Source organism: Emydura macquarii, unplaced genomic scaffold (genome assembly GCF_026122565.2).
Source record: "Emydura macquarii macquarii isolate MOO-44397 ecotype Brisbane River unplaced genomic scaffold, CSIRO-AGI_Emac_v2 contig_1477, whole genome shotgun sequence".
Lineage (NCBI taxonomy): Eukaryota > Metazoa > Chordata > Testudines > Chelidae > Emydura > Emydura macquarii.
The window spans coordinates 24418966-24444113 of record NW_027131614.1 but is presented as its reverse complement, the minus strand read 5'-3'; the positions used below and the strand labels follow the sequence as shown (position 1 = coordinate 24444113).

General features: G+C 42.8%; 1 protein-coding gene across 1 annotated transcript; it reads right to left on the bottom strand.

Moving 5' to 3' along the window:
• Positions 1 to 1415: 1415 nt before the first annotated feature.
• LOC137156872 (uncharacterized) lies at positions 1416 to 13135 on the bottom strand. Its single transcript, XM_067553879.1, has 9 exons — positions 13045 to 13135; positions 12141 to 12201; positions 11043 to 11151; positions 7414 to 7937; positions 6735 to 6820; positions 6084 to 6224; positions 5339 to 5410; positions 2219 to 2339; positions 1416 to 1839 (listed from the first exon to the last, which is right to left on the bottom strand). Exons 1-9 carry the CDS (start codon positions 13055 to 13057, stop codon positions 1806 to 1808), a joined length of 1161 nt encoding a protein of 386 aa, XP_067409980.1. The 5' UTR covers positions 13058 to 13135; the 3' UTR covers positions 1416 to 1805.
• Positions 13136 to 25148: the final 12013 nt, after the last annotated feature.

Genomic DNA, 25148 nt, shown 5'->3' with positions numbered 1-25148 from the left:
CTAACATCCGATAGACATGCCTCATCTGTTAAATGTGTATACTGAGATTTCACTCAACCTAATAAAATCACTAAAAATGACATATTGTAGGTGCTGTATTGATGTTTACTCTGTAATATGGTAACACCCCATATTATTTATTCAGATGCCGGGGGGAGGTGGTAAATAACAAAGAGCACAGATCACTGATACAGAGATTCGGGTCACTTGGTAAGTTGGGCAGAAGCAAACGATATGCATTTTAATACAGCCAAATGTAAAGTTATACATCTAGAAACAAAGAATATAGACCACACTTACAGGATGGGTGACTATGAAAAAAGATTTGGGGGTTATGGTGGACAATCAACTGAACATGAGCTCCTAGTGTGTTTGCAATCCTGGGATGTATAAGCAAGGGAACACAAAGTAGAAACACTACCTCTTTAATTGGCACTGGTGTGATTGCTACTGGAATCCTGCGTCTAACTGTGGTGTCCACACTTCAAGAAAGATGATGATAAGTTGGAGAGGGTTGAGAGAAGAGCGACAAGAATGATTAACAGATTGGCTGCGTTAGAGTGATGACTTCAGGTTCTCAATATATGTAGCTTACCAAACAGAAGGTTAAGGGCTCACTTGATCACTGTCTTTAAGTACTTACATGGGGAACAATAATTTGATACTAGACTCTTCAACCCAGTAGACAATGGTATGACCAGATCCAGTGGCTGGAAGTTGAAGCTACATGAATTCAGTCTAAAAATAAGGTGCAATTTTTTTTTAAAAAGTGAGGGTAATTAATAATTGAAACAACTGCTGAACGGTTCTGGTGAATTCTCCGTCACCAGCAATTTTTAAATCAAAACAGGATGTTTTTCTAGAAGATATGCTCTCTTTGAAACAGGAATTAATTCAGAGAAGTCCTATGGTCTGTGTTATACAGAAGGTCAGAGTAGATGATCACAATGGTCCCTTCTGGTTCTATAATCTATGAATGTTTGTGAAGCACTCAGATACTGTACTGATGAGTGCCCCAGAAAAGCCTATGAGAAAATTAATAATTCTGTCTTCAGAGCAGGGTTTGAATAGTGTGCAATAAAGTAAGGCAAAGGCCACACATTGAACAGCTATGAGAAAATAATATCGAATAGCTACTCATGAAAGGAGCATCTTCCATTCTGTGCACTGAATGAGGCAGGAGTCCTCTGGAAAATATAGTATGTGATAATATAATTTAAAACTATGATAACGCATAATCATAACACAGCAGAGCCAACTTAAGGTCACACAGGTAACCTTAATTTTGGCATTTCCTAACTTTTGAGTGCTTGACTTGAAACTTAATAACGTTCTTGTAACATAGTTTGTTGCATGTAATATTTGCATAAAATGCTGACTATGTTGAACAAAGAATTATAAGTGTTAAACGCAGATTGGTTTTATTTTGTGTCCTTCTTCCCAAATAATTGTACATAATATTAAATCAGTCACTTGACTCTCAGTATTCAAGTAAGACAAGGATGCCCATATTTCATGACAAATGTCACAATGGCAACTTGAAACAGCCTGAAGGCTGCACCTAAAATATTTTTTATTAAATAATGCACACAACTATGTTTCTTTGTATTATAGTTATATCACTTTTGATACATAAATAAGATTTGCTTTTTCTTTGACAAATTTGCAGTTAATTAGCTTTATTCTCACTTTACAGTTATAGGGAGTGTGTGGCTATGAGCTCTATTTAGGAAATTGTGGGCTATATCTATCTTTTTTTAGGTTACACTTTGGGCCACCTCTGGAGCAGGCAAAAACAACAGTCATTACGTTCTCAGCCAGCAATAACGCATACACAGCCTGGGATTTAAAATGAAAGAGGAAATGGTGAGTTGTCATTCTCTTTCTCCAACAGTACCACTGGATCTAGATTTTCTACCTGGAGAATTACCAGAGACACACAAAAGTGACCTACGATCAATTCTAACCTAAACAGGTACTTTAATAGTATAATCTCAATGCTGCCTCAATGTTAGCACATCTCGATGCCCAAATCGTGGTTTGAAACCCAAAACTTGGGACAGAAGCAAGCTTGTACTGTTACCAATTGAGCAATCCCCACACTAATACAAGAAAATACATGACAGTGCACAGCACAGCATAATCAGAATGTTGTAACTTAATACTAACTCTATATTTTTGTACCATTTATTAAGAATGGGTTGGCACTGCCACTCACCTTACAACTTCTCTCTCTGATTTCATTGGCAGAGCTGACATCTCCACCAGCTTTGTAAGGACTTCAAAGAAGAGTGTCTCTACACTATAAGGGTCATGTATTATGCTCTCTTTGGGCCGAACTGAGGAGAAAATATAAAAAATAAGTTTAAAGGGCATTCCACAGACTAACTCCACCATAAACATTTCAACCAAAGAGGTATATTAAAACAAAATTTAATGTCACCCGGAAGTTTAATGGGCATAAACCAACAAATGTTACATTGTCTGGATGTCAACTGCCAAAGAAACTTGCAAGGTGAAAATTCTAGAACTTTTCCGGAAAGGAAAAAGAAAAATTACTTGGGCAGTCTGGTTGGATTATTTGCTTGGAAGTTTTAGGCTTGTCTTATGTTTACAGTATTTAAGTTTTCCCTACCAAGATATGAAGAGACGGTCAGGACCAGGCTCTAACTGCTGAAGTCACAACACGACAGAACCCCATTTCAGAACACATTATCAGGATTAAGAAAAACTCATTTTTGTTACGAAAAAGGCTATTGTGTTTACAATTCTGTATAATTTATGTGTTACGAAAAAGGCTATTGTTTACAATTCTGTATAATTTATGTGCAGCATTCCTGTATAAATATAAATTCCATTATAGTAATTTCTCTTTTTGTTGTTATTTCTTGAAGCCTGGTTCAATTTCCCTTTCTTATTTTTGTAAGTTTGTATGTAGTCCATTATAAGTATTAGACTTTTGTGATTGGGCGTTGGCCCCACACTGGCCTCTAAGGGGTTAGAGCCCTAGGGAGACAGTGCAGGAGGCAGCCAGTTAGAAAGGAGCTGAGAGGAACAACCAATCAGGGCGCAGAAGGCTCATATAAGAATTGCTGTGGGGCCAGTTAAACTCCCTGGAGCTCATGGGGGGAGGACTGAGTGCCTGGTAGGCTGGAGGAAGATAGCAAAATGGACAGAGCAATGCTGCTAGAAGGGACCGGGGGAAATAGAGAGAGCTCTTGGCTGGCTGCTGAGGTTTGCAGGTTGAGGCCCTGAGGTAAGGGCAAAGAAGGTGCTAGGGCTGCAGGGAAGGGGCCCAGGGAAGGGTACTGAGGAAGTGGAGAGGACACAGCATGTGGTTGGCTGGGACCTGGAGTAGTGGGCGGGTCCGGGTCTCCCCCAACCCAATCGCCACTGGGGAAGTGGCGAGACAGTACTGCAACTCGACCCTGGAAGGGGGGGGGGCACAGATTGTGACACAGCCAGAGGGCTGTGTGATGAAGAGGACACCACAGTCCTTGGAGTGATATTGGTCTGAGAGCAAAAGTGACGGCGGGCGAGGCACCACCAGGAGAGGGCATACCGACCTGCAGAGCTAATCCCCAAGACATCGAGCAGGAAGCACCATCATGGTGATTGAGTCCTGTTACAACTCTAAATAAATGTTATCTTCTTCCTGCCTCGTGGAGGCTGCTTTATTTTAAATCTCAGTAAAGATATACTGAGAAGGGAAAGAGTACAGCATAACTACCTTTGAAGCATGCTACTCGATATTCAAAGAAGAATCCAGGGAGAATACCATCCTTGGTTAAATTAAACACTTAAAATAAGGGTTAATTTGGTGGCAGCAAAATCCTAGGCAGTATGAAGGTGGAAAGAGATGCACAAGTTTTTCCCCTTAACTACTTATTTTCATTCTTTTAAGGTTTTGGTGGATGAAGCGTGTCCTGCCACAATCTTAACAGACCCTAAATGTAGTCATTTGCTAACCTCCTAGGTTTTTTTATACAGCTTTAATGTTCCTCAAAGTATAGCCTCCCAGTGTCAGGGAGAAGAGGAGCTGCCCTTGCCTGGGAATCAGGCAGAAACGTCACAGCTGAAGATGCTCCTGACTATGTTGACTCTCCTGAAGAGTGTGGGAGGCTGTGACATGCCTCAAAATCTTCTCCATAGCATTTTATCCTCGTTTTAAAAAGTTAATGAAAGTACACTGAGAGCAACTCTCCATGTTTAGCAGTGGTGACAAACTGTTGTCTGGAAGGAACTTCCATGAAGTAGTGTGTATCACCACTCACTTCCCCAAACACTCAGCTTCCCATGGACTTCTGGAAATTGGATACAGTCAGGAGCTACTGCAGCAGCCTACATCACATCAGTAGGTCTGTGTGTTGTGCTCCCTCTTCCTCTGGTCCCCCTCATCCCATAATATTAAAGATACATCTCAACCTACAAATATGTCAATCTGTGGGACATCTGCAAGTTTAATAAATACCATCTGGGTTAATACTGGGGGACCGAAACAATGAACTCTCAGCTAAAAGAGTCTTTACAGCATGTGCTAAAGAGCCAGGCTCTCAAGATGAGAGCTGTCACACACTCGCATCCTATGTGGACTGAGCACAAAGGAGGACACTTAACACACCCTAATAGGTGAGTTACACAAACAAATGTGTGACGAATGACTGAAATGTGAAACTATTTTGGAAATTCACACCAGAATTTTACAGATTGTCACAGTTTTTAAGTACAAAACCTGTTTTAAAGAGGTCTTTTCACTGTGGGAATCAACGTAACATATCCCCACATAGATTAGTAACAGGGTATGAATCCCTTGACCTCCTGACATTAGCTGTTCATAAGTTTTCTCCTTGATATAAGAGTCTCTCACTGTGTCTTGTCTCAGAGGGGCACTCGCCCTTTCAAACTCTGGGGTTGGAGCTAATAGAACCACCTGGTCTAGCTGCCAAGAATTTGACACCAAGATGAGACAACAGAATAGTTCTCTATGTGCAGGGTCCTAGAACTCAACATTCTGTCAAACTTACCTTACAACAATTTAAAGTTTTCTAGTTATGAGCTCTATTTTCTGAATCCTACTCTATATTATTGGGTTGTCAAGATGCCAGTTTCCTGTTTAATTGCTAACTAAAATTTTATATTGTATTTAAGTTATTTTAGATGACTGACTAATTAGCATTTAGAATGTTCTTTGTTACTCTGAAGATTTCCTTTTATATCTATATCTGTTTCTCTAATCCAGAATCTCAATTCTTCTCCCATTATCAAGGAGAGTTTTGCTAGTGGGAAAAAAGGAACAAAGGATCAGATTTTTTTCTTTCTTTCACTGTAAAGTTCTTACCCATAGATTGAGCAAAGCGCTGGTCATCTGTCAGAACAGTTACAAAGTCTGTGAAATTCACTTGCCCATCACCTGGCAAGGTAAAGGATAGTTCAGCCATGGAAAAAAATAAAAGACACTGACAGACTATATAAAGTAATAAAGCCATCAATTAGAAAATAATTCCATCCATATTAATATGAATTTATTTTAGTTTTATTTCATGGTTACACTGGATTTTAGCACCTCTAATTTGAGTTGCCATTTGAATAAAAATCAAATTATTTAACCAGGTGCCTTGTTATAGAAACAAAACCAACCTGATATTCTATAAACAGAGAAAATCAGCAGACGCTCCAGAAGGAGGAGGAAAAAAGAGCCAAATAGATATAGAATGGGTTCTACTCAGTTTGGGATTCAGTTTTAGTATCACATATGCAGACACTGGGCCTGATCCTCACAAGTGCTCAGCACCTCTCAGAATCAGTCCTATTATTATAATTTATTTGAATTATTGTAGTGCCTAGAAGCCCTAGTCATGGACCAGGACCTCATTGTGCTAGGCTTGTACAAACACACAACAAAAAGACAGTCCCTGCCCTCAAGGGGCTTACAATCTACAAATTGTATTCTCACATGCACATACCCATGCCATTCCAAGTATCTCACATTGACTCATACACATGTTTTGCCATGTTTTCCACAATACCACCCATGCATACACATGCTCCACCAAGAAATACGTATCGTTATTCTGAAAACATACCATCAATATCAGCGCGATTCAGAGCCTCATGGATTTCTTGATGGGTCACATTAATGCCCACACTGTGCAAAATCAGCTTCAGGCCACGCATATTAATGTTACCCTCTGTGCTTCTGAAGACCTTGAAGACATCTTTGAATGCTGAAAACGTATGTAAGGCACAGCAAGTTAGTCAGGTTTTTCATGCACGTCCACTGCAATGACATAACAAGTTTGTGTACTGTACTTCCTGAAACAAATGGCTACTATTAATGTTGTCTCTAATTACTCCCTTCAGCCAATATATCAGCAGTTACCTTTTTGTTCCTTCCCAAAAATCTAATTATTTTGGGGGCAAGAGCCTTCTCCAGTGTAGTCCATGTAACCTGGGCCGGTCTTTCTGCATCCATCTGCATCACTGATTCTCCTCACTTTAAACTAAAACTTCTTTCCTTTCTTAACTATATCTCAATTCCTTTCTTACTCTATTTTTTATTTTAAAAGCCTTTTATTTTGCTTTGTGAAGAAATTTGTGAAACCCCTGCTTATTTTCATTCCATTACTATTAATGACAGCCCCTTTAAATCACCAATGCAAAACAATTTTTAAAACCACTAATTCACATGACTGAAAACTGAATTGAAGAAGTGAGTCAAGGAGATTTTACATTACCTGCTATTTGCTTTTGAGTCAAGGGTTCCTCATATTCTCCTGGAATATCCAGAAGATGGAAGAGACCAGATAGATTTCTGCTCCTGCTGCAAGGGCACACATTTAACAACATGATTTCTCCTCATTGTCTTCCCATCCATGGACAGACTTAGCCCTACACAGCTTATGAGATCTAATAAGATCACAGTCCAACGTAACAATATTAATTTAGTACGTTAGTAAGAATATATCTAATTTGGTATAATTATTTTTAATGCTGCCTCCTTGGCACAGAGCTTTCAGGACTTCCATAGGCTACACTGGCTCTACAGCCATGAAAGAGACATGGAGTCTTGTGGGGTAACCACATATCCTAGCATTAGCCACAATGAATATGTGTGGCTGCCCACTCCTGTTCCCTCTCCAAAAGGAAAAGGACTCTGCTCCACGTCCTGGTGCATATATATATCAGGATTGGTCCTAAATAATTTAATACAGAACAAATATATAGTTAATAAATATTTTCCTAAATAGCTGGGTAAATGGTAAAATTATGTCACAATTCTACTTCAACCAGAAACATCAAAACTGGCCAAAGATGTATTAAACTCTAAATATCTGATAAAAAAGAAAAAAATATACACAGGAAGCTCATCTGCCAAACAAGAAACCTATAGTGGGTCAGGCTTTTTCTACTCACTACTTTGTTGGTACGTTTAACCCAGTATCTGTTGAGAGTAGAGTTTTCTCTGCATCTCTTATGTCCACATCTGAGATGTGAACCTCAGGTTCAGGATCCAATATGGCTGGAAGCTTCTGTTCCTCTAGTATTTCAAGATTTGAGGATTGCAGCACTAGTGCCACACTTTTTAAGAATGACAGAGGTTCCTCCACTGATGTCTCAAGATGTGAAAATTGCTCCTGAATCTCAAAATGTAATAGAGAGAGAAATTCTAGTTCCCCTCCTTCCACCAGCTCTTTCTTCTCTGCTTCCTTTTCCTCCTCCTCCTCCTCCAGTATGTCAAGATTTGAGCTTTGTACATGGGCTGCGGTTTTTAATGAGGACAAAGGCTCCTCTTCTGCTAGTATTTCAAGATTTGAGGTTTGCACCTGGTCCTTAGTCTGTACTGGAAATTTATGATCGTCCTCCTGAAGAGACAGCAGAGCAACAGACACTTGAATCTCCACGTCTTCCTTCACTTGCTTATCTGCTTCTTCATAATGCTGTAATAAAGAACAAAACCCACCCTAATTATGGCCATCTAGTTTCCAAAATTAAAATTATACTCCTCAGCCAAGAAAACTGCTGTCTCAACATGGCACCCAGTGTGAACCTCCATCACGAGCCAAGCAACACGCTTGCTCACTCAGTTGCTGCTACTTTATGTGAGTAACAACTTTCCACTGGTGAATGCCTACTCTATAAAAAGAGAAACCAGAGAATATCCCAGAGGCAAAGTTGTGGTCATGACCTAACGACACAGGTTGGTGCAGAACATCTGCTAACTAATCTAAATATAGCAGACACAGAATAAACTACCTATTGCTCTACTTGCAAAAAGATACAGAACAATGATGGAAACAGGACTAGATGCAAGCAGTATACTTCGTGCATACATTCCACTTCCATACAGTGACTACAGCACATAATTGTTGAATTGCACTCCTGCAATCTAAAAGGACATTTGGAAATATAGTAGTCCTATAGTAGTAGGATTGAGACTCATAGCCAAGGCATGATATACACAGAAATTATACAGATATGTATAATTTTAAAATGTCAAATTGACTGTGATACATTATTAATTATGCAACATGTGTGCATGGTTCTTTTACACCAAGCAAGATAGGGTCCCTGCCCTGAGAAGTTTTACAACAGCCATAACAAATGCATCATCAGTATCTTTATGATAAATTAAGTTCATTAATTCAATTAAAAGGACAGTCACCTAAAAAAATAATCTTGTTTGTCTGAACTGTTTCTCAAATTAATACCAAAGATGACTATACCTAAATGAGGTTAGAAAAAAATTACTTTCTTTATTTTTCAGTCTGTTCACTTTGTGAACTTGACAGCTCTGTGTGTGAGGTCAGTAGGTTTCCCTTGTTTGTTCCCTTTCAAATAGCGGCAGAGGAGAGAGAGGCATTTCTAAGCATAGGAATGCATGACTGTAAAATCATAGGAGGATTCAAGAGCAGGTGTAGTACATGGAACATGTTTTAACTAATTTCTTTGTAATTACTTGATTTCTTTTAATAATGAAATATTATAGCAAATAATGATGATATAACCTAATGCAGCATTGTCTTCCAGTTTTAACAAACAATACAGAACCATAAAAAGCTTTGATAATCCAGACCACCCCTTCCAATTAGTAAATTGTCTCTCCTTCAAGGCCTTCTACAGCTCTGCCCCTTATCATTCCCCCAAACCCTTTTACTCTGCTAATGAAGCCCACCTCACTGTTCCTCTAGTACAGCAGTTCTCAACCTTTTTTTCCTGAGTACCACTCAGGAAAAAAAGGGGGGGGGACTTGCGGCGGGGTTTCGCCACGGCGGCAGGAGGGGACTTTCGGCAGCGGCGGGTTACATGGGGGGAACAATGCCCTCCGACGAAACCCTTCCGCCGTTTGCCTCTTTTCGGCGACAGGCTTTGCCGTGGGTGGGTGGCGGGCACTTCCGGCAGTGGGTTCGGCGGCGCGGTACGGCTCTCGTACCACCCAGCCTTCTGCGAAGTACCACCAGTGGCATGTGTACCACCGGTTGAGAACCGCTGCTCTAGTATATTTCCCACACTATCATTGTGTTGTACTCTCCCGCCTCTCAATTCCTTCCTCAGAAATCCCACTTCTCATAGCTCTTAACTGATTATTGATGTCAACAATATTGTCACCAACCCATTCCCTATTTTTGTTTTAAAAAGATACTTTAAAAAAAAACTTTTGCCTGATATGCCCCAGTGTACTTTGTAATATCAGTCTATTATTCTATAAGCTGTGTCACAGGGTAAGCTTAGCTTTTCAGAGGGATAAGGAACAGCCTAACATGTTCCAGGTTTAGCACACCCTCCCACTGTGAAAGATGCCATTAGGGTGCACAAGATAGGAGCATGTGATTAGAAACCAGGCCTGTTGGAAAATATACGGGCTGCCTGAATTCAATACAACAGATGTTTGGGAAGAATGCAGGTGACAGCCCAGGTGACCAGGCCCTAGGTAGAAGCTTTGTGCCAGAAACCTTCAGGAAGCTGAGCTTGTTAGATGAGAATCCACAGCTAAGAGGACTGCAAAGAAAATGAAATTCTGATAAAGGACTGGGAAAACTTTTGAGACAAGAGAGAAGATTGTTTGCTGAAGCCCATTATAAACTAAAAGCTGAGTCGAGGAAAGAGAGCTGGAAGGTTTTGTGATCATTTTACAGTATTAAACTACATCAAGAAGGGGAGCTGTATTATGAAAACAGCAAATGTGTTATCCTTGTACATGAATTTTAAGAAGTTCTTTAAAATGTCCCTTCACATTTTAAAAGCATCTATTTTTCTGTAGCATAATATATACATTTAAAACAAAAAAGGACAAATTCAGAGATCTGAATTAGCAGACGCTCAGCAGCCTCCATAGCATAATTTCCTCTTCTCAGTCCTCACAGTCCTCCACTCCTGTACCCAGCAGAGTTTACCTGGAGACGGTAATACAAACTGGAGCTCTATTACTTTTCTTGGAAATTCCACTCTATGTCAGGAACCCCTTCCAGGGAAATCCCTAGGACAGCTGTGGCCAGGGAGAGTCCTTGGAAATGCAGTTCTAGTGCAGTTCTGCAGATTTCTGGATGGGCCCTGTGGCCAAGTCTGCTGCCTGGGGGAGGAAGATTCAACAGAAGGAGCAACTATGAAGGAATCCTCATGGAGATTTCCTCCCCATGAGCTCATTCCTGCATGTTTTACTACAGGACAGAATGATCCAGTCCTTAGTCTATGGGAATTTTTCCTAAGTAAAGAACTAGTTAAAAAACCTCAGATTCTGGCTCTAGGAAATGATCTGAAAAGTATCTTTTGCTGAATTTTCAAAGGAGTTTAAGGAACCAGGCACCCAAATCCCATTGAAATTCAGTGTGAGTTTGACACTTAAATCTATTAGACTTATTTGAAAATCCCAGCATTTGTTTACACTGGCTCTCTACACTAGCACATGATGGGACATATAATCCAGAGAAGGCACTTCAGATTTTTTATGTTGTCACCATGGTCACATTCAGTGGACAGGCTAAAGGCACAAGGCTACCTAAGTACAGAGCACTCAACTCATGATTATGGCACAGTAACACACACACCATGTCATAGCTCAACTGGCTTTCTTGCCATGTGATTTCCTGGTTTGATTCTTCAACTTCCTTCTGAGATTCACCAGCCCACTCTGGATAAACTTTGTTTGAACAACATCTGCACATGAGATATAAGAAAGAGATCAGCAATGTTAAACTTTTAACAGGTAAGTCTGATGTCTTAATAACGCTTGGAAAACACCACATTTAGGAGCTGAGTGCGAGGAGTTGAGATATCCAACTACAGAACCCTAACAAAGAGCTCTTTGAGCTTTTCGTGTGGGTTGATAGAAAAATACTGCATCATAAGTATTAACCAGAAAAGAGTAATATGGAGTAATCTGACTCCTTAGCATCTTCACTTGATGTTACTGTGAGCTAGCACTTAGGTCTCCAATATAAAGATCCCCATCCACACAGTGAGATTTTCAACCTCCAAAAGACAATCATTTCTAAATTTCCTTCTTTAATAACCCAGTGTTAAAGTATGCATTTCATGGTTTGGATAATCGGAAAGGCAGTTTTTAAAAAAAATCAGACAATTGTATCACCTACTAGTCCTGCCTATAATAAAATAACAATTAGCACTTTTATAAACTTTTAATCTTCAAAACACTTTACAAACTGACAAATTACATAAAAATATTCACTACCAAGCAGAAGAAAAAGTCATACAGTATTTAACTTTGGCAGTCTTGGTTTTAGGATTTTCAGGGTGCAGCGAATTCCTTCAGGTGCACAGTCAGGCTTGCAGGATTCCACCCCCTCCATGTTACATACCTTTCCAAAGTTCTCATCCTCACTTTCAAAATTCCCCACAACTCCATACCAGCTTATATATCCTCTTATATCCATTCTTACGTTTCTCTTATCTCTACCTAAGCATGCTTTTTTTTTCACCTGTCCCCTATGCTTGGAACCTATTCCAGCTATAATGACCATATAACATCATGTATGTTTATATTTTGTATTGAGCTGTATTTTATCACCTCAGGGCTTTACACTACCAACTCCCCATCCTCATTACTGGATCCTGTCTGTCTGCCACGCACATACTGTCTTATATACTGAAGAAGCAAATTCTTTAAAAGCAGAAATATGGCTTACCTTAGAACAGATTCATTGTCTGATGGAGGACCAACACAACAGAAGAATAATCTCCATTTTCCTGTAAATGGAATAGCACAAGTCTAAGTGATAGCCAAAATGTATACAAGATGACTGCCAGCACATAATGTTTTGGCTCTGTCTGTGTGTGACTGGGCAATAGATGGCTTCGAGAGATGCCAAGAAACCCACACTAATATTGCCAACTAGGGCATGACTTTTTTAGGTCAACAGGTAGAGGCCTTTGGTTTTAGTGCTGAAGGACCAGGGATCTGATCCTAGCTATCAAGAGTTATGGATGCGTGTGGTTTATACCCTAATGGTATTTGTTGTCTGTGGAGTATGTCTACTTTACAAGGGTTTTTTTGCCTTTAACTTTATTCATCTCAGGGAAAGGGTGTCAGGAGGACAGAATGTAGGGACAAGGGTCTGTGAGGGGATGTGACTGAAGATAAGGTGGGGGGCAGAGGTTGAGAGAACTGAGGTGACTGAGGACAACGTTTGGGGGTTGATGAAAACAGTAATTGAGACAATGGGGGGGAGGGGAGACAGGGGACTGAGCACAGGATAGGAACAGGGGTCTGGGGGAGGGGGAGCAGCCACTGAGAAGCACAAGGTGTGGGTGCAGGGATTACTGACCAGCACAGGGCAGGGTCTGTGTGAGGGCAGGAGTGAGCGTGGGGCACAGCAGCCCAGAGGTGACTGAAGGGCACAGGATGGTGGGACGGAAGGCGGCGAGGGGGACGGGAGGGCTCAGGGTGGGGCGCTGTGAGGGGTGCCAGAAAGGCACAGGATGGCGGCGGCGGGTGGCTGGGGGTGGGGAGGGGTATGAGAAGGACGGGCGCATCCCGCCCATTTGCGCTGCGCGCCCCCTCACTCTTTAGCGCCCTTGGCGAGGCCCCACCTTTGCTCCCCATGGCGCCTCCGCTCCCAGCCGGCCCCGCACGCGCAGCGGCTCCCTCCCTCCCCGCACGCGCTACCGCATCCCGCAGCCGGACCCCGCCCTAACACCTTGCCGACCGCCCACTGCGTCAAACGGCGGCCAGACTGTGACAGAGTTTCGGAAAGCGCTGACGTTACAAAAACCTGCCACGTGCCGGGGGGAAGGGGCGGGTATTTCTGCGCGTGCGCTGCCAGCCCCTGCCTTCAGGCCGCCAGAGCGCGCCCTCCCGCCGGCGAGACTAGCCGGGGGGTTTGTGGGGCAGGAGCAGCAGGCGCGAGCCGCACGGCGGTTGCCGGCTTTAGACTTCAGGAAGGAAGGAAGTGCCCGTCACAAACAGCAGCGGCGCGTGCAAAGATCAGCAAAAGTCCCGAATAAAGCGAAGACCCCCGCCTTTGTTGGCGGTTAAGGCGGCTCACTGGGGCGTCCCTTACATAAGTACGGTAGCGTGCTTTGTAAAAGGTGTCACCGTTTGGAAACCATCGGGAAGGAGCGTGGCTAATGCTACAGCAATTGGCAATGCCTGGTTCACACGGTTTTTTTAAAAAAAAGTCACCAAGCATTTGAAGGTGCCTGCTCCGAACGTGTTTTTACCAGTTTCCGTCCATTCTAAATAAAAGAATGGATCCAGACGTTCCGAAGTCTACAGCACGCTATTTATTTTCTGCTAAGTTAGCTGAGATACTGGAGATGAACTCCAGCTAGTAAATAGTATATGTGCTGTTCTGCCGTTTATTTCAGCTTTCCATAAACTAGTGTTTTCAGATTCTTGAAAGACCTGTCTGCAGTATTGGATTTAAAGAAGGTGTCTTTGAGGGGTAGTCTGGACAGGAAAGTGCAAGTTTGTATGTTTGATGTATGCAGTGTGTGTTGAAATGCAGCTGCCTGTGACAGGGTGTGTATATGCTGTGCTCAGCCAGGCAAGGATTTGCTATTGGAAAAGGGAAAATGTAGATGTTCATTTCTGCTGTCCAGTAATTAATGTTCTAAGGCTCCTAAAAGCGGTATTCATAACAGGATGCATTTGAAGAATTAATGGAGGGGGGAAGAAAGGTACAGTTGCCAGACAGTGAGGGTGGGCCCCCCAGCCACAAGTTGTTAGGAACTAGTGTTAAAAGAGGTAATGTGGTTTTAGAGCAGTGAAGAACTGTAGAGAAAAAATCTGCATGAGAGGGAAAGCTGGTTTGTGAGGCTTGTGAGCCTCTCAGAAAGGGGGAGGATTAAGGCTCTAGTATAACCAATTTTATTCTAAAGTGAAATGGGTTCCCTTGGATTTTTTTCCCCCTGAATTAAAGGAGCAGGAAAAAGGTTTATAACCCTAGAATCAAAGGTCTTGCTATTCTTATGTTTTATGAGAAGAAAAAAAATACTCTTCAGATGTTCCTTTTGGCAAGGATTAGTTGTTCAAGAGCATGCTCTGAAAACTGGAAGGAACACTGGTTTCCTTGTTATTAAATTTGGAGTGGCTTGCATAATAAAGATTGGGGGGGGGGGAACTCCCCTCCCCATATCTTTTGCTTCTTTTCAGTAACTACTGATATTTTGGAAAACTTATTATAAAATCTGCAAACAAGTAAATAATAAAGTTACACTACAAATATAGCCTCTTTGTATCTGCTGTATTTATCACAAGATGCCAGCTGTGAGTTGCTGTTCTGCTGGGGGGTGAGTGAAAAATATGGTTCAGCAGGAAACAAAGCAAATGAACTATTATAAGAAGCATTTACACAGTAGTTTAGCACAAATAAGGTCAGTATAAAACTATCTGGTTTGCAATTCCTCAGCAAGGGGACTTAGCTCAAATGGTAGAATTTAGGTCTGGTCTACACTAGAGACTCTTGTCAACCAAAGTCAGACTTTTGCATCAAAACAATGGTGGTGAACACACTGCAATCCCTCCTCTCCCCTCCCCTCCCCTCCCCCCCGACCTAACTCCCCTGATTTTGGGACAAAATAAAATCACCTCAACAAGAGGCATAGGGCTTTTAGCGACAAAGCGTCAGTGTAGATACCATGCTTGGTTATGTCACAGTAAATGGCCTCCAGGAAGTGTCCCACAATGCCCATCCTAACCGCTTTGGATATCAGTTTGAACTCTGATGCCCTGTAGCCATCCGCCCTCCTCCTCCTCCTCCTCTAAAGTCCCGGAAATTTTTGAAATTCTACTTTTGCTTGGTCAGCATGGAGAGCTCACATCACATCTTCCCAGCTGACAATAGTGACTCCCTGCACCAAACGCTCTCCCAATGAGATCACACTGGAACTCCTGGATCTGATCAGCATTTAGAGAGAGGAGGCTGTACAGTCCCAGCTCTACTCCAGCCAAAGGAACTTTGATACGTATGATCTAATTTCTTGTTTAATGGTGGAGAAGGGCTATGAACAGGACGTGCTGCAGTGCTGTACAAAAATCAAGGAGCTGCAGCAGGGGTACCAAAAGGCTAGGGAGTCAAACAATTGCTCTGCTGCAGAGCTAAAGGCCTGCTGCTTCTATAAGGATCTGGAAGCCATCCTCAGCAGTAACCCCACCTCCAGCACCAAAAGACCCGTGGATACCTCTGTGAGCCCACAACCAATGGCCACTGGACTCAACCCCGATGAAGAAGTTGTGGATGAGGAGGTCCAGTGGGAGGACGATTGGGATTGGGTCATTTGCTAATATGGGGAGCCAGGACCTCTTTTCAACCCAGGAGGGTTGGAGCCAGTCCCAGCCCTCCAGCTCTGGCATGCAGGAGAGGGGAACTTGGGTAAGTGATTTTTTTGAGGTGATGCTGCTTGGTTACGTGAGGTACAACTGTCCTTTACTTTGTTGTATTATACAGCTGGTTGTAGGGATAGAAATGCAAAAGAGTAGCTGTGTTTGCATGTGCTTCCCATGCCCACATTCAGCTAGGCAGTGCTGTGGAAAAGTGTGTTAATGCACACTGAGATTTCACAGGAATTCCCCAAAGAGATCTCTAGGAAACTTCCCTGGAGGTACTCACCTGTCCTCTGCCAGAGATTCCTCAGCAGAGCTCCCCTGTTGTAGGAAACTTTCCCACACCAACTGGCAGTCACTTGTGCAGGAACCAAAGCAGCACACAGGGGAGCAGCATAGGAACCTGATTTGAAACTGTTTGCTTGGAGAAGATGCTCCCTGTCATCCCTGCTTACTCTCAGGAGTGAGATATCAGCTTCTTTGGCCCCTGCCTGCAGAAAATGGTGGTATAATTTGAAATTTTATCCCTATCTACCTGCATCAATACCCCCAAACAATCACCCAGAACCTTTTCCCCAGCTTGAATGCCCACTCCACCAGACACAACTCACCTGGCCCTGGTTGATCATTGAGTTGTGTGCTTACCAGGGGACAGTGAGAGATGCATTTTACAGTAATTCATCAATGTTGTTGTTGCACTTGCAATAACGCTTTTGTTTATTGTGCTTTTACAGATGTGCTCTTGATGTGAAAACCCTCCGTATTTGCTAAGCACCTGCAGATGATAAGAAAATAACCACGGAGGAGCAAAGAGGAGATGTTCCAAGCACTCCTTCAGGACTCTAACGTGGGGGAGGGGGAAAGAAAAAAGGGCATAGACACACACTGTGTCCAAAAATCAGAAAATTGATAAGCAGGAGAGGAGGGAAAACCAAGAACTAGTGATAGCAGGTCATGAGCACCTGATAAAAGCCCTAGAGGCACAAACAGAGTTGCTAAAGTCATTAATAACACTGCAGACTGAATTCATGCATGCTTAGCCTCCCCTTGGAGTCAATACAGAACGCCTTTCCATGTCCTCCCCAAACTCCACCCATACATTCCTACCAAACTCCCTGCCCGTCTCAGTACCCCATTCACTCCACCCCTACAGACAGCTTCCAGAACAATAGCTGGATTTACACCCAGCTGTTATAGCTCACAATGCCCTTCACTGCTTTTTCCCCTCCAGCCCAGCTTTCCATGTGTGTGGTGATTAATTGCTATTTAATAAAGACATACTCTGTGAAGAATAAGCAGTCTTCATTTGTCTCTTGCACACGGTGGTTGCACCTCACTTTGATACACAGTACAAGCTGGATAGCAGTCATAGTATGGCACAGTGCTGTTTACAAAGACATCTTAGTGGTGCTTATTGTCTAAATAGTTCCACAAGGCCTCCCCAATTTGAATGGCCCCTCAGTGTGCTCCTTTAATAGCCCTGACATCTGGTTGTTCATGTTCAGCCACAAGGCGATCTGCCTCTGTACTCCCCTCAGGGAACTTCTGACCCTTAGATTCATAAATATTGTGGAGAACACAGCAGGTGGCTATAACCAGGAGCATATTTCCTCATTTAGGTTTAACCTGCCATAAAGGCATTGCCAGCAAGCTTTTAATCTGCCAAACACATATTCAATGGTCATTTGGCATCTGCTCAACTTGTTATTGAAGCGCTCTTTGTTGCTATCCAGGTTGCCTGTATAAGGCTTCATGAGCCATGGCAGTAGGGTAGGCTGGTTCTCCCAGAATCTCTATGGGCATTTCAACATCCACCATTGGAATCTTTTGGTCTGGAAAGAAAGTCCCTGCTTGCAGCTTTCTGTTCAGGCCAGTATTCTTGAAGATGCATACGTCATACACCTCTGCACAACCCGCGTTGATGTCAGTGAAAAGCCCATGATGATCCATAAGCATCTGCAGTACCATAAAGAAGTACCCCTTTCTTGATGTACTTTGTTGCAAGATGGTCTGGTGCCAAAATTGGAATGTGCATGCCATCTATTGCCCCACCACGGTTGTATCACTGCAAAGCCATCCACATTTCACACATTTTTAAGACTCAGGGTCCTTCATAACAGAATGCGATTAATGGCCCTGCACACTTGCGATAACACAATTCCAATGGTGGACTTCCTGACTCCAAACTGATTAGCAACTGACCCATAGCAGTCTAGAGTTACCAGCTTCCACACAGCTGTTGTGTATCTTGTGTCTTGCCTAGTCGCCATAGCAATAGAGTTAGACTATTAGGGGATAGCTCAGCCAGTCCTGGTTGGTTTTTAGTGTTATTTCAATAAAGACACTCCCTATGTTGCACCTCTGTGATCCTATGCTGATTTCTCTCTCTAAATACAAGCAATAAAAAGGAATTCAACATAACAACGGTGATTGCCACATGATTCTCCACCGAAAGGGCAGCTCTCATTCAGGTGTCCTTGTGCAACAGGACAGGTGCAAGCTCCACACAGAGTTCCATGAAGGTGGCTTTGCACATTTGAAAGTTCTGCAACTGCTGCTAGTCATCCCAGATCTGCATAATGATGCAACCTACCACTCAGTTCATGTTTCATGCACCCCAAAGTGGCGGTGCGCCGTGTGCAGATGCTCCATGAATGCAAACAGTGATCCAGCATTGTGTGTTTGCATGGCACACAGCAGGTCAGGTGCCTCAGATTCCTGTTCCAATTGGGAGCTCATGAAATATACTGCATGACCAGCCACAATGTGTTCAGAACACTGACAACAACAGTGGGGAGCAGTGCGGGATCCTTCCATTCAGATAGAGATGGCAAGCGCTCAGGAAGCTGGGGCCATTGAAGAATGCCACGAAACACAGAAACCCATGGAATGACTAGATGGAAATCACTGCATCATGGGACTTTGAGCCCACACCAGTGATGCACTGCAATCCTCTCCGCCTTCTCACAACCCCTTGCGACACAAGGTGGTGAGCTGCACAGTGGGATAACTGCCTACAATGCACTGCTCTCATGGTCGATGCTAGAGCATGAACTGTGGACGTTCTTCGGCAATACGAGTGCTGTGTGGACAGGCACAAGCATTGTAGTTACAGCACTTTTAGATCATTACTGTAACTTTCATTGACAACACTTTCTAGTGTAGACAAGGTCTTAACCTGTGAGAGGTAGCAGGATCAACGTACACAGTCTCCAGAAAATTTTTGTGGTGGTTAAAGTGAAATTCACAATTGAAAAGCAATAATACCACATGGTTAACTTTATATATTAAAATATTTTAAATCTTATTCTGTAGTTCTATGTAAAAATAAAAAAGCCATGTTGTATGTTATAAAAAACGCAACACTTTCATTGTTTTTTTAGCTTTTGGTAAACAGAATGATTGTGTTTATTGAGTTCCAATGATGTCTTTGGTATTTTATGTAAGAAGACAAGATTCTTGCCCTGAATAGCTTACAATTTGACAACCTATACATAAAATCAAAGGAAACAAAGATTTAAAGAAAAACTACATTTTAAAAATGTGGGATATACATATTGACTGAAACCTGTAACCTAAAATTTAGCATAGCTAAATGGATAGACTTGATATTATTTACTTAGTAGGTAACAACTGAACAATTTTTTTTACCTTTCTGGGGTGCGTACCCATGGTCTCTTGAGACTGAAGGATGCCTACTATTACTAATAGGTAATATACTACATACATAAGAACTAATTCCACTTCACATTTTTCACACATCAAGGGTTAGGCACACATTTGTGCTTGTTTCGTCACATATTACTCATTGAAGGCAATGGGACTCCTTACATGAGTCATGTTACTCCTGTTTGCAAGATCAGGCACTTAGGTTGTAACAATCTGGGGAACATGCTATATGTCGTGGGTTGGTACACCCTGTCACAGTTATTGGGTCACTTGAGCTGGGAAAGTGGGGAAAAGCCATCGAGTCGGGGTCAACAAAGCAGAATTCCCATTCAGGGCAGTGTGACCTAGTGGCCAAAGTCAATAAAGCAGCCCTCTAGTCAGAACAGCATGGCCTAATAGCCAGAGCCAGTAAAGTGGCCCTCTAGTTGGGCAGCGTGGCCTAATGGCTCTTTGGGGTAGTAGTGCGGTGCTGCCTACAGAGGTGCAGCACCCAGGGTATGGGAGCTCGGGCCCTCCCTGCTCCTCCGACACCCAGCCCAAGCCCTGTCGGTGGGAGGAGGTCATACACCACAACTCAGCAGGAATCCTCCCAAAACACGCTGAGTGGTACTCCAATTAGCCTACCATAACATCATTCAAGTCCCTCGGGCTACTTCCTACCCTGTCTTTGGTGATGAATAGCCATGATTTCCCAGGGCTTCTAGGGTCCCCAGCCGGTGCGGTTCCTAGCAGCTTAGTCCCTCCATGGGGTTCATCTGGCAATCCAGGATCTGCCCGGGGCTCAGGCGGATCTAAGCTCTGGGGCTGGAGTCTGCAGCCACTCCCTGGAGAGAGCTGACGGTCTGCATCCTTCCCCTTCATCAGCCAGCCCAGGCTGAGCTAGATTGCTTGAAGCTTCCTTTTATACCTGTCTTCCAGGCTGAGCATACCCAGCAAAGGTGGAGGGGCACGGCCTCAGCCTGCAGTGCATCTTTAACCCTCTCTAGGCCAGAACGAGGCCGGCATGCCCCATCATACTATACAGTTGGAAATGTTTACTATAAGTTTATATTTAATGCAAATTTAAAATCTGTGAACACTTTCAGTGTTAGTTAGGTTTCCCCTCTGCCTCTTCTGGGATTGGAGTGCTCGTTCCCCTCACTTAGCAGTTTTTGAGAGGCAGACAAACAGTGTGTCCAAGCATGTACAAGCCCTGCTGCCTGGGAAAACTTAAAATGAAATTATTTCTACAGTATATTGTGTATTACATAATGAGTAAATGTCAGGATCTGGGCAGGGCACACTGAATTAAATGGAAGAGGAAGCAAAAGGCAATCAGTTAGGAGGAGAGACTGTGGGGACAAATGAGGACAGTAGCATTTATTCTGTCTTCATATGGCTGATGTAAATGTAGAGCAACAACTATCATTTTACATTAAGATGGCTAAGGCAGATAATTGCATCTGGAACAGCAGAGCGTAGTGCTGTGTTGCCTCCTTTGTATTTGTGAATCAGACAGAGTTGTTATATATTCCATGATCTGTTCTAGGTGACAACAGTCGCACACTGGAGAGTCTTTAATTTTCCATTTGTGCAGCAAGAATCCGCATGCCATAGTTTGTGCAGATGTGGTTTAAGGTTGTCCATAAGTTTTGTGGGAGATTGAAGCCAGGGATCTTCTGTGTCGGGTCTTTTACAAGGTGTTTATTTGTAATTTCTAGTAAACTCAAATTGGCTTTCCAAGCTTCATCAAGGTTGAAGTTGCATTGTTAAAAGTTAAACGCGTGGGTCTAAAAGGGCTTACATGACTTCAAGGGTTGGTAATGGATGTTGTTAAGATCCTAGTGGATGGGAAGACTTCATTTTCCACGATTCTCTGGAATTCCCAAAGGGTTGCAGCATCATGGCGAATGGATGGGGGAGCAATGCACCGGCAGCCAAGGTGTTGGGGTTGACTTGAGGGTTCCAGTGATGCACCGCATTACACTGTTCAGTTGGACATAAACAGATCAACTATGGCTTCATCTGGTCCATGCTGGTGCAAAGAACTTGGATACGGAGTACGCAAGGGCCATCGCTGATGTCTGTTACACTGATGTTAATGCCCCCCAGCTTGTGCTTGCTAGTTTCTGAAGACAAGGTTGACCCTTGTCTTCGTCTTGGCAGCTACCTTCTTCAGATGGTCGTGAAAAGTTAATGTGTGATCCAGCTTCACTCCAAGATAGGTCGGAGTGGGTTCATGTCACACAGTGTTGCTGCTGAAGGTCACTTTCAGGGTGTGCTTATTGTTCCTGTTATCAAGATGTAATGCAGTGACTGTTGTTTTGTGGGGATTTGGCATGAGGCTCCATTTCCAGAAATATTCCTCCATGGTGTTTAGGTCCCCGTTCAAGGTGGGCTCAATGTCACTGAAGGTGGCTGCTTGCATTGCCAGGGCAAGATCATCTGCATAAGCAAAGTTGCACGACTTTGTTGGAGGCATGTCACTCGTGTAAACATTGAAAAGCATCGGAGTACTGAGCCTTGTGGCAGTCCATTGTTGAGGAACTGGGGCAAACTGACTTCATTGCCCAAGTGGACAAGTACCTGCCCATTGCTCAGCATTGTCCATAGCAAATGTAGTGTTTTGTGGTAGGGGATGATCCTTATGAGCTTCAGTTTCAAGCCTTTAATCCAGACTGTGTTGAAGGCTGATGACAAGTCTACAAAGGCTGCACCAGTCTTAGACTTCCTCTGGAATCTAGCCTCGACGTGTAATTATAGAGTAAATTAGAGAGACAAGGGACCTCTGCCCCACTGAAGGTTAAAAATGGGGAGATACCCCTGTAGTTGCAAGAATGAGTGGAAATTGGCTGGCTTTCTTCCCCTGAATGTATTGGGCAGCGGTACTAGACCTCCTCCAAGAAGACAACTAGACAACTACAGGAAAAAGGGAGCCTACTGTGGAGAAGGGTTATGTAAAGATGAACAATGGTGTGGTCTTGTGAAGTCTTCCATTGGTTCAAATAAGGATGCAAATATCTGGATACTTGTGTGGTTAAAGTTCTGACCTGTAACTCAAGACTCTTGAGTTCAGTGCCCAGCTTAACCACAGACTTCTTGTGTGATCTTGGGTAAACTAGTTCATATTTCTATGCCTCAGTTCTCCATCTGTAAAATGGAGACAATAATGCTTCATTTCTTCCACCCTTATATCTCTCTAGGCACTGGTCCTATATGTGACTTCATTGGGGTTGTGCACAGGTGCAGCAGTGCATCTGCATGTGGTCACTAACAGGACTTGAGTCTTTGACTGTAAACTCTCCAGGGCAGAATCTGACAGAATGGGACCCTGATCTCTCTTAGGGCCTTTGGGCACTACTGTATTACAAATAACATTATAATGCTTTTTCATCTTTTCTGAGGCTTTCACTAGTTTTTGTGAATTTTTACAATATCACATGGGGCAGGAGTCGGGAAGAGAGAAGGGTAATACAGTTTTGATTCCTTAATAAGAATCTTAAATAACATATAACCTTAAATTCTCAAGAACATTCATGCAATCTTCTGGTAGACAGAGACCTAAATGGCTCCCAGAGTCCTGTCTTATTTAGTAAATTGCCTAGGGGGAAGAGGGAAGTGGATGTTAGATGCTGATAGTTATGGACAGTATTTTTCAGCGAGATAGCTGCCTGCAAAGCTATGCTCAGAAATGTCAACTATAAATTGCCCTTTTCATTTTAAGTAGTCTCCTACAGCATATGTGAGCCCCTAATGCTTAACAATGTTCCACCTTGCATTTTGCTTAGATTATCTGATTACCTTCTCCAGGCCTGCGGAGAAACTCTGTGAAGCGTGAAAGCTTGTCCTGTTCACCAACAGAAGTTGGTTCAATAAAAGACATTACCTCACCTTCCTTGTCTCTCTGGTATCCTGGGACCAACACAGCTACAACAACACTGCAAACAACTATAATGAAAAAACTTATAAAATAAATCTGTTTCACAGCAGTACCCTCCTACATACTGGTTTGAACACATTGGCAGTTTTAGAAAACGTTTCTTGGTTTGTTTGTTTTTAAAGAAATCAATAAATTGTAAAATATTTAGTAGCCTTCCTAATGTTTATTTTAGTTTGAACTCTAAGGGCATTGATATGGGATTTGTTTTCTTGTTAGAAAAAGTATCTTCTTTAGCCATTTTTTGGTTTTGTTGAAAGCTGAATCTGAGGCCTTGTCTACACTACAAAGATAAGTCAACCTGTGTTAGGTCAACTTACAGCCACCACATTAATTACTGTGGTGGCTGATGTCCAGAACTACCCTCAGGCTGGTGGAGTGCATCCACACCAGGAGCACTTCCACTGACCTAAGAGGGGAAGTGTGGGGAGCTGAAAGCCTGGTTTCTCCGCTCTGCTGGCAGTTCCCTGCCCCATAGGCTCCCCGGCTCCCGGTGGGCTGCCCTCTCCCACCCCGCACTGCCTGCTCTCTGCTGGGGGAAGCCACTCAGGGCTTCTCCGCTGCCTGCTGCCCGCCAGGAACTGGGGAAAGCTGCTCAGGGCTTCTCCAGAAGGGTCCAGCTGTTCAGCTCTCCAGAGGAGTGGGGGGCAGCTGGGCTCCAGCAGAGCTGTGAAATTGCCAAGAATGACAGCCAAAAGCCAATGTAAGGAACGCAGTGCCTACATTATGACACTGCGTCGCCCTAACTACACCGACATAAGCCTCTCATTGAGGTGGTTTTATTATATCGGCATAGCAGGGGAGTTACATCGGTGGGAGGAGCATTTCAGTGTGTACACCCCCACTGTTTTGTTGACAAAAGCAGACTTCTGTTGACAAAACTGTAGCGTAGACCAGTCCTCAGGCTGAAGATGCTTAGTTTGCCTGAAGCTCCTCCTACTGGCATTCAGCATTACTGCAAAAAGGAAGCAAACAAGCAAAAGAGAGTTTGTGTTGCTTGGATTATTTTGTGGGGTCTATACTCTCCATTTATCAAGAATTTAGAGAAAAAAGAAGCAAGTGATACATAGGAGGGATTAGGTTTCTTTATATAAAAATATACTAAACTTTTTCTATACTAGTCCAAAACCACTACATTTTACAATTGTAATACTATGTTTAGGGAAATAATGTAAAGTTGTTATGAGCATTATTTCAAAGTGAAAAGATTCTATCCTTATGGTAATACCAAATATAATTACATGAAGTGAGCTATACAAGTTAGAATCCCTTTGTAACTAATTCCTGTCATAATTCAAAAGATCCATGAATTACTAAAATAAGTTTCGCAGAAACAATCTAAACCATCACATTTTATACAACACATTTGAAGGGCTTACTGATGTGAAAGGCTAAAGTCCCATTGGTTTAAAAAAGAAACTGGGTTCTTAACAGAAATCTGATTAGCTAGTAGCTGCATTATTTGAAGACAGCAGAAATCAGTGGAGGAACTAAAGCAAAAATCACATAAGCTGCTGTATAGATCCATCAACAGATTTGTAAATGACTCCAGTCTTGGGCACAAAAACTAACCAACATAAAGGAAATATGAAGACTGTGTTTCTGGCTCCAGCAGCACTCTCACCTGACAAATGAATTTCAAAATCATCAAATCTGTTTTGACATTCAGCGTTAAGCTTGAATCTTTAAAAATAATGGAATAAATGGTAACATGCATGACCTGTGGATACCACCATTTGTCTTAAAAACTGCAAGACATGATTCTGAAGCATTGGTTCTGGTTTC

Coding starts and splice junctions, on each gene's coding strand:
- LOC137156872 (XM_067553879.1), bottom strand. Junction 11,152..12,140: donor GACAATGAATCTGTTCTAAG/GTAAGCCATATT, acceptor TCTCATGTGCAG/ATGTTGTTCAAACAAAGTTT. Junction 2,340..5,338: donor GCGCTTTGCTCAATCTATGG/GTAAGAACTTTA, acceptor TTTTCTCCTCAG/TTCGGCCCAAAGAGAGCATA.